Source organism: Artemia franciscana, chromosome 15, assembly GCF_032884065.1.
Source record: "Artemia franciscana chromosome 15, ASM3288406v1, whole genome shotgun sequence".
NCBI classification, from domain to species: domain Eukaryota; kingdom Metazoa; phylum Arthropoda; class Branchiopoda; order Anostraca; family Artemiidae; genus Artemia; species Artemia franciscana.
In genome coordinates this window covers 10,831,501-10,846,098 of record NC_088877.1, presented here as the reverse complement: position 1 = coordinate 10,846,098, position 14,598 = coordinate 10,831,501, and the positions used below count along the sequence as shown (strand labels likewise).

The 14,598-nt window shown below is 33.9% G+C and overlaps 1 protein-coding gene across 5 annotated transcripts in view; it reads right to left on the bottom strand.

Annotated features, from left to right (window-relative positions):
* Positions 1-14,598, bottom strand: part of LOC136036042 (la-related protein 7-like) — an 80,545-nt gene that overhangs the window by 24,313 nt on the left and 41,634 nt on the right. For all 5 annotated transcript variants that reach the window (XR_010619612.1, XM_065717974.1, XM_065717976.1 and 2 more), the window contains exons 3-6: positions 12,640-12,815; positions 6,429-6,793; positions 3,490-3,712; positions 323-461 (exon numbers count right to left, since the gene is read on the bottom strand). Coding sequence is in view for 4 of the 5 variants with exons in the window: in XM_065717974.1 (XP_065574046.1) it covers positions 323-461; positions 3,490-3,712; positions 6,429-6,793; positions 12,640-12,815 (903 nt within the window). In the remaining variant the exon portion in view is untranslated. The remainder of the gene's footprint in view (positions 1-322; positions 462-3,489; positions 3,713-6,428; positions 6,794-12,639; positions 12,816-14,598) is intronic.

Below are 14,598 nucleotides of genomic sequence, written 5' to 3'. Positions count from 1 at the left end.
CATATTTCAATTTTATTTATGACTCATTTTAATTTTTATATCTGTTTCTTATTTCTGTTTCTTGCTGTTTATCTGTTTCTTGTTTTTGATCCTTGTTTTACTTTTTTTTTTTTAACACGGACATGCTCATGTTATCTCTAGCCATTGTAGCGAATAAATATATTCTTTTATATTCAGTTCTGAACCTTACCGACGAACTAAGAAAAACCAATTTGAAAATTCTAATACCCTTTGAGAACAACTTAAAGGAGTACATTAGTAAATTACAATTTGATCTTTATAGTTAACGCATGAATGAGCCATAACATAAATAACTGTTTACCAGTAAGGACTTCTCCCTTTCCTAATGGATTTTTGACAAGTGAGCTCGCCACATCTGGACTTTCGGTACGAACAATTGCTTCCACTGCACCTTGCATGGCTTCAACATATTTTATGCCCCCAATGGCTTTTAATTGGTCCTGAAAAATAAAATAGTCTGATAAAAATATTTCAAAAAGCAATATACCTAAAAATATAATATAATAATCTGACGATCTAATAAAATAATAATCTAATGACAAAACAATCTAAAATTAGAATATGGTCTACATTCTATTATCTACGTATGTACACATTAATTTTAGATTTCTTTTATATACAGTTTTAGAAGCCGCGCTGTTCAACCCAGAATTAAAATTAAAGAGATCTATTTAAAAATATAGAAAGAAGAAAGATAGATGAAATTAGTTAAATAAGAAAATTAAAGTTCAAAAGATTTATTTAAAGATATAGATAAGATGAAAGAACTAACCCGTGTTTTGTTTAACTCTAAGGAATAACCAACATACTAGCGAGAAGCTGATTTCAAGGTTTTTGAAGGGCATTGTTCGTAAGGTCCTAAAAAGCGACCGTAACAGTTTGGGCCTTCGGCCGTCGCGAATGAGTTAAGTCACATATCGTAAATATGTTATTTTTCTGAAAATTTTAGGAATTTTCTTTTCTGCTTTACTTACCAAAAAGAAAGAAAAAAAAATAACTGATTAAAACATGTTTTATATGGTGTTGCAAATATCTACGTTTACACACACTTAACTTAATATACATAGGACGGTAATATATAATATGTGGCAATGACTGAGGAGGAGGGTCTTCGTCCTTTTCTCCATCCTTTAATGAATACATATACACACTAGCTTTTTTATTAGCGCCTTTCCGATCGCTTAGGCGTTCGCTCACAGGTCAGGGAGGGAAAGAGATCCAGGAGGAGGGTTTTAAGGTAGAGTGTTTTTTGTCTCCGACCGTCTTGAAACTTCAACAGAAGCTACCCTCTACCTCAGCGATACCGATGCACAAAAATTTCATTGGGAGGGAGGGACTCGAAATTATTCTGGTACCAAATGATGACCATACACGAGCGATAAGGGGCTAAGAGATTGGAGGGATGCTCTTACCCAAAAGGCCTGCGAGGTGCAACTTTTTGGATATTTCTTTATATGAGGTTGAAACTAAAGACCAAGATTTTAGCCCATTAATAGCTCAATTGATTAACTAATTTTTGGAGGAGGGTGCCGTCAAAATCTTTAACTCTCGACAGTAGGTTGAGACAACAAGGGAGATGCATCTGAATGCAAAATAGCATCTCACAGAAGAAGTTCAGGGGTCAATTAGTTTATAGATAGGGGATAAACTCTTGAATTCGTATATTCCTTATCAGAGAACGTTGTGCGCTCGAAAACAACACCACAAGACGGAAAAACACCTACAGAGGAACTCAAGAGGAACTTCACGTCCACTTCATATTTTATTGGATTTGTGAACAGCAGATATTTATTTTTGATAATTTTTTTTTATTTAAATATTTTCAAACAAAGGCTCATGGAATGAAAATAGTTTGTTACAAACTATTTTTTGATTTCCGTTAAACAAACTAGGTAAACCAATTGAAGACGGACGTTTTCTGAGAAATCTCACTCAGTAAGATAGCAATGTTAATATAAGTAACATAGCCATGAATTATCACTCAGTAATACAGTAACATAGCGATATATCGCCAAGTAATGATTTTTTTTCTTTTTTTTACAAGGGTTAGCTGAATATACCAAAGACATCAAAACGGAAACATTTTTACCTCCTGGCTTGATCTTAGGTCTATCTATACTTAAAACAAAGATTTTTCTACGATTTTCCTTTTGGTTGTTTTACAACTATACAGCCTATTTAAAATGGAAAAGTTCTCCTCGCGGCCAACAAGAATCGTAAAAAGAGAGAAAGTGAAGCTATTCCTGTTATTACAAAAAGCCGAACCAATATACGGTACCGCCCAATTTACTACCTGTGTTATACAGCTAAGTATTTCAACAATCAATAGAATCAATAAAACAATCAATAAAAACACATATTTTTCTACGATTTTGCTTTTGGTTGTTATACAACTATACAGCCTATTTTAAATGGGAAAGTTCTCCTCGTGGCCAACAAGAATCGTAAAAAGAGAAAAAGTAAAGCTATTCCTGTTATTACAAAAAGCCGAACCAATATACGGTACCGCCCAATTTACTACCTGTATTATACAGCCAAGTATTTCATCAATCAATAGGGCGCTACATTCGTTTGCAATTCCACAAATATAGGATAGTAGCAATATGTCAAAGTTAAGTAAGAAAAGTGATATTTTTTTCATTGGAAGAAAAAAGGATTATACTAACATGCCAGCTAAAGGGATAAATAATACAAAACAGGATAACCTAATTGGTCTTTTTAAAAATATGTTTCTGTAGGTAACATATTATACTAATAATCTGAAGGGTTTAGTCTTTGAAAACTTTAATAATAAACATTTCAATGCATAACTTGGACTTTTAGCTGTTTGATGACATATACATTTCTTTCCAATTCCTATTTGGCAACAAAATGTCACGGTTATACTCTTACACACGTGTAATCATTTTACCACTTTTTTTTAAAACCCAGTTTACTGCTAATTAGTAGCAGTTTCTGTCTTTTGCTACATCAATCAGAAAAGTTATGCTTTTCTTGAGCTCAATAATATTTTTTTTTATTTTCTTGTTTTTTCACACACGTTCTTTATTTTTAAACTTGGCGCCCGCTAAGTGTTAAAACTGCATACCTGCAGCGTATGTCTTATTTATTAAAATATTAAGTTACCTAATGTTCTTAACACGTACATAGTAGTGTAACTTTCCTCGTAACCAATTTAAAGAATCAAATTTATTTTTGGTTGTCCTTGGTACTTTCAGATTTGAAAATTTTTCCTCCTGCTTAAGAAACACTAGAAGATAATTAAATCCATTGGGAAGTTTTCCTTGCGGAAGGACGCGTAGAACCAGCGGGAAGTAAACTAATTTGACTCACGTCAGGTCAGCCATTGAATTCGTATAATTTCAGTGTGAACCGGGTTTGAATGGTGCGATTATACATGGTTAATTGTCAAAATAAAGGAAACAAACATGACTGAATGGAGTAGAAAAAGAAGGACGGGATAGCCACCTTTATAGATTTTGGATCATGGATTTCTTCCTTCAAAGAAATCTTGACAATCAAGCCGCATTGGAAGTTTAGTTCTGTTTTAGGCTGTAAAGCTTTCTCCTCTTCCGCTATTTTCCTCCTTCGGTTAATTTTCATCTGCTGCCTCCAGATTTCTTGCCTACGTGCCTTTCCTTCTTTCCTCCAGTTATTTAGGTACTTGTTTCTCTCCTTTTTCCAATCATTCCTGGTGAAAAATAACAGTACTTGTGTATTATTCAGAATACACTCAATTAGTGAAGTTAGGTTCTTTCGTGAAACAAACTACGATGCAGGTACATTTTAATTAAATATTTGGTACTTGTTCATTATTCAATTGATTAAATTCAATTCAGAACACGATTAAGAATTTTGCTCAGGAAATCCGGTTTCATAGCCACAAAGAAAAACTCAATTTAGTTTGCTATACATACTGATAGAAGATAGTATCTGAACATGGATTTTGAAATCAAGATTAGAAATTTGCCAAAGACTGAAAAAGTGGGAATTATATTTTCCAGGATAAGGGGTTGTTGCCCACAATAAAACAGTGATAAAAAAGTTTGGGCTATATATTTGCACATTAGGAGGGTGAAGGGGTGGGGTGGATTATATAAAATACCTACCTTAACCTAACCACCTCTATATATAAAATATTTCATTAAAATGTACCTGCATCGTATTTTGTTTCACGAAAGAACCTTACTTCACTTATTGACTTTGTTCTGAATAATACAAAAGTACCAACATAATTTTATTAAAGAAATCTTTAGCTCTAAGCAAAAGCCACATTTAGTACAAAACAAATCTTATAGATCTTTTCAAAATATAAAAAAATACATATACCAGATTTTCTCTCCCTCAAGTGTCCGAAACTGGCCCACTCTCTTTCAGAGCCTATCTAGTAGCCTGTATCAGATAGGAGGAACATTCCTCCAGATCACTAACTAAACCTGCAGCTCAATCGAAACAGTCCTAAACTGAAAAGATATTCTAGCTCATAGACAATAGCAATTACCGAAAAATTACTCACTGCAATTATCGATTGCCAAAGCTTAAAGAAAGTCACGCCTCTGCAGTGATCCATAATTTATTGTGCGATCTAGGATTTCCTTACAATTAAACAAATTAAAAACAGACATAAATTCAACAGTTTTCTTCGTATGGAAGTGAACTGTAACATTATAAAGAAATTACTGTAACGATGAACGGACCCCTTTTCCCTGAAGTCTAAATTGTGCTTTAGCAAAAGCAACGCCCATTTATATCCAATGCCAAATTACAAAGCAATACTCAGCACGCCCAAACATTTTACCTAATTCCCAATTAAAAAGCAATACCCATAAATCACAGAGCTCCAAAACTGAATACCCCCGTTGTTACACCTAAAAGGTTGTATCTGACATTTTCAAACTTCTAGAATTATTCCCAGATACCGTTTCCCGACCTTTCTTTTGAGAACAGCTTAGCAAACGGGTTTTAGTAATAACCTCAAAAGTATCAAAATATCAAACACAATAGCGAGTATATCCTCATTTAGACTTCAAATTACAGATTGGCAATGCTTGTTGCATTCTCCACAGACTAGGGCACCTTTTGCAAATGAAGGACGATAGATTGCCGAAGACAGTACTTTTCGGTCAACCGTCTAGGGCTAAACGGAAACCAGGTTGTCCGCAGTTAGGTTGGGAGGAGGCCGCAAAGAAAATTTCACGGGAAATGGGAACTTTCTGGGCGGGTACCAAGAAGGAAGCTTTGAATAGATTAAGAGGGAGGAGGAGCGTGTGAAGCTGTGTTGGCCTCAGACGGCTTGATGCGGGAGTGAGTTGTTTGTATTAGTATTAGGAGTTGTTGCATTCTAAAAGGGATTAAATATACCCCATATTCTACTACAGCATAAAGAGCCACCATTGAGGAAGAGAAGAGGGACAGAACAGCCACAAACATTCGAGGTAACTCCCATTTGCTTTAACGCTACTCTTTACTTTCATATGAAAAAAAATCTTCTTCGTAGAATTTACATCCGTTTAAAATTTGTAGTTTTCTAATTTCTAATTATATCTGATATCGATGAGTAGATTATAGACTACGCGTTTTTGTGAGAAACAACTGAAGTGTGGGGTATATTCGGTCATTGGCCCAGAACCATTCGTTTGAATGATCCTTTCCTTTACTTTCTAAATCATTGACCCACTATGATCGGTTTCCAGCTGATGAGCTATCTAAATAATTTGCCTCGATAGTATTTGGGACCAAAACTATTGTTTCGCAAAATCTAAGCTGTAAATGTCCCATAAGTCTTAAAATATTGCAGCAAGATCTATTATGTTACACCAAGATTCGTCTTTCTACCAATGTTGTACGGTAACACATCTGACGCGACTAATCCTGGATAAAACTCCAAATAAACATACCTTCATGACTCTTCTTATGACAAAAAAAAAAGATATGGAGTCTCTTATTTTGTAGATACAATGATGAGGCTTCTACAAGGCGGCTCTCAGACACGCTGAATTTCACAAACAGATTTTTAGTAGCACTAAACTAATTCTGGGAGTGTTTGCTTTTCATCACAATACTGAAAATATTCTTAGGCATATAAATTCTGAAAGGTAAATTGAAACTTAAAATGTTTTATATATTTAGAATCATGTAAATATATATAAAATATCTACCATATATATAAGAATATCATAATATAAAAATAATAAATGTGATATTTTCAAATTTTTGCTTTGTAGGGTTTTAGTCCTTACAAAAAAAAACAAGAAAATAAATAGAACAGACCTTTTACACTCCATTTACAAATCTACGAGTCCAAAATTTACAAATACTGACTTAAAGTAAAAAAAAAAAAAAAAAAAAAAAAAAAAAAAAAAAAAAAAAAAAAAAAAAAAAAAAAAAAAAAAAAAAAAAAACTATACCTACTAAGTATCCTAAACTGAGTGGCGACATCCTCTTTTGTGACTTCCTCGGAATGGACCTCTTCTGCGCTCTCACAGGGCTGATTTTCAGGTTCCCCTGTTTCAGTTTCACCCTCATGATCTTCAAATCCTTCAAATGTTTTAACTGATAGCAGCTCCGCTGGATCACGGTTTTCAATATACATCCCAGACTCTTGATGGGACGCCTTGCACCTTTCTGCTTCTTCCTCTGTATTGAACTCAACAAAAGCATATCCTTTAATTGTCCCTGCTTTTGATTTTGGAAGGGAAACATAAACTACCTTTCCGTACGGTCGGAACCATTTACGAACTTTCTCTTGCGTTGCATACGAGGGAATATTTTCCTAAACGAAGAATTATTTTTTTTATTTATACATAACAAGCGATTAACACTTGAAACAAGACAAGCGTCAAATTTTACAGGAGTTCGCAATCCTCGCCACTACAGATGTCACTGTAAAATGTAAAAAGATGTCACTGTAAAAAGATGTCACTCAAAACTTAGTTAGAACTAATTTTTGACTCGAATGAATTTTTAATTATATATTTAAAAAGCAAATTATTCATTTGCTTTTTAAATATGGCATTTTACGCAAATGGTTAAATTCCATCAATTTTTGGGGTGTAGTTAATGGAGCGGCCGCCCCTCTCTTTCGACAATATTTGCTCGTTTCAAGTTTTCTCACGCTTTTTTTTAATTTTTTGTTAATCTTTCATAATCTTAATACAAGACAAGTAATCATATTTATATTAGAAAAAAAAATACAAGCATCTCTACCTATAGCTATATTAGACAATACTGATCTTTAAAGTCATACTTTACTATCCATTTTTTAAAAATAATGATTGAGTGGCACTTAATTCAAAATCTTCAGTACACAAAAGCAAACAAAGAGTAAAAAAAATTCCTAAGGACAAAATAAAAGCAACACAAAAAAACAAGAGCTAAGAGCTCATATGGCACTTGTGACGAGGTCAGAAAAGCCAAGAGCCAAGAACTCATATGGTATGACCTCTAGCAAAATTCTAAGAATCAATAGATTGCTTTAAAAGGGAAATCAGATCGGGATTTAAAATAAGAGCTCTGAGTCACGAGGTTCTTCTAAATATCAGGATTCATTAAGATCCGATCACCCATGAGATTTCTAAAGCACAAGATCCTTCTAGATATCAAATTTAATTAAGATCTGATCACCCGTATGTAAGTTACAGATAACTTATTTTTTCTAATTTTTCCAAATTACTCCCCCCCAACTCCCCCAAAGAGAGCAGATGCGTTCCGGTTATGTCAGTCCCGTATCTAAGACTTGTGCTTATTTTTCCTACCAAGTTTCATCCCGATCCCTCCACTCTAAGCGTTTTCCAAGATTTTAGGTTCCGCCACCCCAACTTTCCCTTCACTGGATCCGGTCGGGATTCAAAATAAGAGCTCTCAGACATGACATCCTTCCAAACATCAAATTTCATCAAGGTCCAATCACACCTCCGTAAGTTAAAAATACCTCATTTTTCTATTTTTCCAGAATTAACCCTCCCCCCAACTCCCTCAAAGAGAGTGGATCCGTTCTGGTTATGTCAATCACATATCTAGGACTTATAATTATTTCCCCCCCCCCAAGTTTCAACCTGATCCCTCCAATCTAAGCGCTTTCCAAGATTTTAGGTCCCCCACACCAACTCTCCCCAATGTCATCGGATCCGGTCGAGATTTAAAATAAGAGCTCTGAGACACGATACCCTTCAAAGAATCGAATTTCATTAAGATCCGATCACTCCTTCGTAAGTTAAAAATACCTCATTTTTTCTAATTTTTCAGAATTAACCCCCCCCCAACTCCCCAAAGAGAGTGGATCCGTTCCGGTTATGTCAATCATGTATCTAGGACTTGTGCTTATTTTTCCCACCAAGTCTCATCCCGGTCCCTCCACTCTAAGCGTTTTCCAAGATTTTAGGTTACCCCCCTCAATTCCCCCCAATGTCACCAGATCCAGTCGGGATTTAAAATAAGAGCTCTGAGACACGATATCCTTCCAAACTTCAAATTTCATTAAGATCCGATCACTCCTTCGTAAGCTAAAAATACCTCATTTTTTCTAATTTTCATAATTTAAATCGGGAAAACAACTATTTCTAATTTAATCTGGTCTGGTCCCTGATACGCCTGCCAAATTTCATCGTCCTAACTTACCTGGAAGAGCCTAAAGTAGCGAAACCGGGACAGACAGACAGACCGACAGACCAAGCGACAGAATTTGCGATCGCAATATGTCACTTGGTTAATACCAAGTGCCATAAAGACTAAATTAAAATAGGCCTTTTCAAAGCTACAGTGAAAGAGTAACTAAACAAAAGCATAAAACATAGAATGGATATTCAGACCCTGGAAAACCAAAACCATACCGGGTAAAGCAAATCACTTACCAGGTATGGTATTAACGCCACAATCCACGAGAATAATTAAGTTTGTTAGGAGATACTGCCATCTAGCTTGGTTAAACTCAAATGATTAAGATCAAAAGTTCAGATGACATTGCCTGCTTGACACCAAACTCTAGACATAGATGTTCAGCAATTCTCTTCAACAATCACCGGAAAGTAATTCTTTTATTCTGTTTTTTGTCATTCATCATGCTTAGGTTTTTTTGGGTGTGTTTTAAGAAATAGCGTAATTTAGTTGAGGCTTTTGCCAATACTATGAAAACTGTTTTAAATAAATGAGCCTTGAATTATCCGACACTGGTTGTGAAATGTGTGATTTAAAATAGCATAGAAGACCGGACTTTATAAATTCATTCTATTTAGGGCTTAGGTAAGTTTCGCCAGTATCTCTAATAAAAGCCTCCTTTAAATTAGTGTTTTGTTTTTTCAGGTTTGTTTCGTTTTCATTCAGTCCTTGGGACTAATTTTGATTTCAGATTTTTTTTTATTCTTATATTATTGGGGTTTAAGTTTTTTCTTTTTTCAAAGACGAGGACGGTCTGCTGTGATACAGACGAATATTCGTTTTCTTTTTCTTTCGTTTTCTAGAGCTTGGAAAACAGATCTGAATAAACTACAGAAAACTAAAAGCCTACACCTGTTTTCCCTGAAATCCTAAAAAAAGATATTTAGCTTCTCTCATTTTAAGCTGGAGATAGGGATATTCAGTTTTATTATTCAGAAGTGTGATTTCTTTTATTTATATGTTTTTTATTAAACGGAGCAGAATTTCGTTTTTAAAGTTCATGAAAAAAGTTTCTAAAATATTTGTGAGTAAAATCTATAAACAAGCTCAAAGAAAATGTCATTTTCTCAATTTGGCAGCTTTGAGAGTTTTTTTTTTGCACTGCTCACTTTGATTGAAAACCTTGCCAACACAAGGGAAATAAAGTTTCACTGCGTTTCCAATTGAATTTCAAAATCAAAGCACACATTCTCAATAGCTCTCAATTATAGCTATATCCCTGGGCCAATTAACTGATACACCCTTGTCCTGAGACGATTAGCCGACATTAAGGGGCGCAAAGGATTATTAAGGTATTGAATCCTCTTAAACAACCTAAGGAAATTTGGCTTATCTCTCTTCAATTATAGTACAAAGCAGGGACTCCATTATAGAAGGAAGAGCTTAAATAAAGATCAACACAATCATATTCGTTTGTTAAATAAAAAAAAAATACAATAAGACGAAATTCTTGTTCCTTCTTTTCTTCCAAAAAATGAGTTCAAGCAATTTGAAGCAAAGATGTTTGGGTGAGTTTTGCTTGTCAGAAAGATAAAATATTTGGGCTTTTCAAAACTTATAATAATAATAATAATAATAATAATAATAATAGTGAGAACAATTTTGCAACGACTCGCAAAACCGCAAGGTTTTACTAAAGTAAAGAAAACGAAAGGATAAGGAAAAAAATGACGCTATTCCATGAAAAATGAAATAAAATTTGAAATGAAAGAAAAAAAAAACTATATAGTGGAGAAAAAGACTATCAACTTAATAATTGTCCACAAAAAAATATCAAAGCTCAAGAATGTCAAATGAAGTTTATACCCAATTCGATACTTTTCAGCTCGGTTTCTTACCCAGGGTGTCGGAAAAAGTCCCCAGATCACTAAGAAAAAGTATGCTACAATACAACCAAACCAACTACGACAAAAAAGAATTATGGAATTCACTGCACATTGGGTATGTATTCTGAAAAAAGATGGCAAAACTAGTCACTTTATCAAATACCCCGGGCTTTGGTCGAAACCCAGTGGATGACGAAATGACAAAATGTGATTTTTGTAGCGAATATTTTTTGTGTATTATGAAGCGACTTGATTTTTGTATGCTAAAATGGGCTTTATAGTAAATATGATACCTCAATTTTGCCATGTAATGAGTTTTGATCAATATCCTGTGTGTTTTATCAAGTGACAGATTTTATCATCTTATTGTAGCATTTATAAGACTCTTTGAAATGTACCATTTATTTAAGGACTATACAAGGATAAAAGGGTTGAGAAACGCTTCCTCGGCAACCTACTAGAAGAAAATGGCCCCATATTCCAAAATAAAAAAAGAGATAATACCTGCGACATTCGAGTTTTAAAGAATTGTAGTTTGAAGTAATGAAATTGCATGGAAAATAGCCTGAAATAGGATGCTTTGAACAAGAATTATAAAATCAACATTAGAAATTTTGTAGATATTAAGATTTGATACAGTAAGTCAATTATAAACACACCTTCTTTTTCGGTTACCTGCTCCCTAAAAAATCACATAGTTCCGCAAATCCCATAATACATCAGATTTTTTTTTCAGAATTATTGACCTTAACAAATCGAAAAACTTACCTGTTTAGAAGAAATTATTCATTCAACCGCGACAAAGAATAAACGGATTATATTTCCATTGGTGCGTATATTTATATTTAATAGTAATATGGAGTATTAAGTAATAATATTTAATAGCATAAAATATTGAGTATTTTACAACATAAAATATTTAACTTCAACTATTTCAGTGATATCAATGATCAGTCATTGTATTTATACTAAAATACCATTACAAACGTAAAGTTATTCGGCACCAGAAGCTTTGCATGTTATGGGCCATACAACACAATAATAGAGCACCAAAAGAACCTATATTGAGACCTATACAAAAGAGCACTAAAAGATATCCATATTGGGTCTGGACAGCCACCATTGTCTTGGCTGCAGTGGCTAGAGGTGGTGTAAATTAATTCAATAGCGGTTCGACACGTAGTTGGAATGAAATTTAATGAGGTTAGTTAAGTTTAAATATAAATTCTATGAACACTGATTAATGATTGATAATATTAAATATATTAACAGGAGGAATAGGCTTGGTGGTCACAACACAACTTCTCAAATTTCGAAATAAAATCATGGCGAACCTCATATCTTGTACAACGCTAGCCTTCGAGTGATTTTTGCTATTTATTGAAAGCCGAAAAGCCAGCATCACACGAGTAGGACGTTGCAAATGCAATTAATATTTGTACAGCTTACATAATAAGCGGTGGAAATTCTTCTTTAACTAAAATCTGAAAATCAGACAGTTCTATGCACCTCCTCAATAAGATACCTTAATAAGAGATTCTTCTGCTAAAGAAGCATATTCAGATAGACCCTTGGCTCTAAACGGGTCTTGAATCCATGTAAATGCTTCAATATTTTCGGTTTTAAAATGTTCTTCAAACCATTGGATAAGGTATGATTGGCAATCTTAAAAAAGAGATTTGATATTACAAGAAATTAATTACATTAGAGATGTGACAAAGAAAAATAGTCATGTATACCATTTTCGTAATTTTTACTTTCCTAAGCAGTAGCATTTCTCTGGAAATTGAAATCATTTTCGGAAAATTTAGAGTATTGGGAATTCCAACAAATTAATAAAATTAAATATTTGACTAACCAATAAATTAATAATATTTAACCAACAAATTAATCAATTAAATATTCCACGGCTGCTCAAGGAGCCGTGGCTCAGAGTTTGAAAACCACTGATATACACTGTAGTTAGTTCTTAGCCCTTTAGTTCAAGAAACATATTTTGATTCAGGAAGGTCGATCCCTCCAATAACAACATCCTCGGAATAGAGGGGGGGGGGTCATATTTACTAAAAAATGACAGCTCTACTATGTATAAATCCTAGCTATATACCAGGACTAATGTAAATACAAATTTGCTGCATACCACATAAATGGTGCATCTATCCTGGTTTGTTCTAGGTTGAAAAGGGAATTTCCTGAAGACTTTTCCATCTGCAAATTGTAAATATTTAGATGTTTTCAGCGCTTCTTCAATTTCAGCAATTGTTGTAATACGTTCTTTTACTCTATTGCATTTCAAGAAGAAATCTGCGGGAATGCCTGGAAATTAAAATGCAAAGTTTTAAACAAGAGCAGTTATTTATGAGAAGACTATTGCCCAGCATTCCCAGGGGATCCTTACAATGGTTTATTATATGCTTTTGTTATTACAAAATACTTTGTAAGTCCTGATAATTTTCAGCGTGGCCATACCAAGGGGGAGGGGGGGGGGTATCTGGTTTGAAACTCCCCCCCCCAAAAAAAAATGTCATACATTTAAAATACATGCTAAATTTGTCCGCGCAAATATTCTGTTTTTTAGGGCTCCTCGAATAAAAATCCTGGAAACAACCATGTTTGCAAGCAAACAAAAAGGATTCTGTCACAATCAAACTAAAAGTTGAAATAAATTATATTTAAATAAAAATACCAAAAATATCAAATAAATTTCAATTATCCGAATTTGCCTGGCGTTGATAGGAGTATTATTGAGTTATAAGTTTAATCTTAGTAAATATAAAATTCTTAATTATACATACACTCTGTGTATACTATACTGTGCAATGTAAAACAATAAAAAACAAAATTAGGATCTTCATTGCCAAAGACAATCAACAAGACAAAAACAAATTATATACTTCTGGTATCTCATTTCTAGGTTGTGACTGGTTTGTCATACCATTCAACCAATATTAGAGATAAATCTCTGAGTTTCACTAGCCCCTCCCCCCAAGTGAAGTCCTCCACCCTTACTCAACCATAAAAATTTTAAGGTGGTTCTCTACAAATAATTAAAAAAATCAATTTGTTCTTATCTCCCCTAACGAAAACATTTCTTCATTCTTATCTTAAATATTTCCTCAGCTCCCGTTCCTTATGCTCTCCCCCCTTCTAGATTATTCGCCAAAGAGGGTGTCATTTACCATAGGAAGTTTTAAGAAAGTATGATATATTACTACCATCCTCCACTCTTTATTTCCCATTGTCAGAGAGAGCTATAAGAGTCCTACCGGTGAAGAGTCTCCGCATAATTGGTCCATTTGTTTAGGAGTGCATAAAAAATAGACAAATAAACGCAGTGGGATAGCTAGGGGGGATAGAAAGAAATACCTCTTTGATATGGTTCTTGATTAGAATATCCATGCAAAACTTTCCTTGTTAATCCAGGCGAGGGGGGGGAGCTGTAAATTTCCTGTATGGAGTTACTATGGTGCACTGTTCGTTTTGACCCGAAGCCACTTTGAGAGGTTTCTGACTATTTTTTGACATTCCCAAAATCTGTTTTCAAAATAGCATTTTACTATTAGGGTTAATCAAAAGAATAGTAACCATTCCTGAATCAGCTACAAATACAAACTTTTTTCTTATTAGACAGTTGTTTTAATGCATTTCTCAATTTTTGGGTAATATAGGTCATGGTTTGTTCTTTACTAGGTTACCCCTGCTGGGGCATCCATGGTGTATTGTTCACAAAATTAAGGGATAAAAAACAGGTTTAATTTAAATAAAACCGTAGAACAACTACTTTATTCAATTGATATTTTGTTCCACTGCTTTATTTTAATTAAACTTTTTCTCTCTCTTAATTTTTGTAAATGGAAAAGCAGCGTGTAATGGGAAATAAACCTGTATTTTATACGCTTTGATTCTAGAGACTTTCGAGTAGCACCAACTAGATTTTCAATCTGAATCTCTGTAAATATTTGCAATAAACCTGTATTTTGCAAAATGTGTATTGCAAAATACACAATTGTATATTGCAAACATTTTACAATTAATCTTTATTTTATACGCTTTGATTCTAGAGACTTTCGAGTAGCACCAACTAGATTTTCAATCTGAA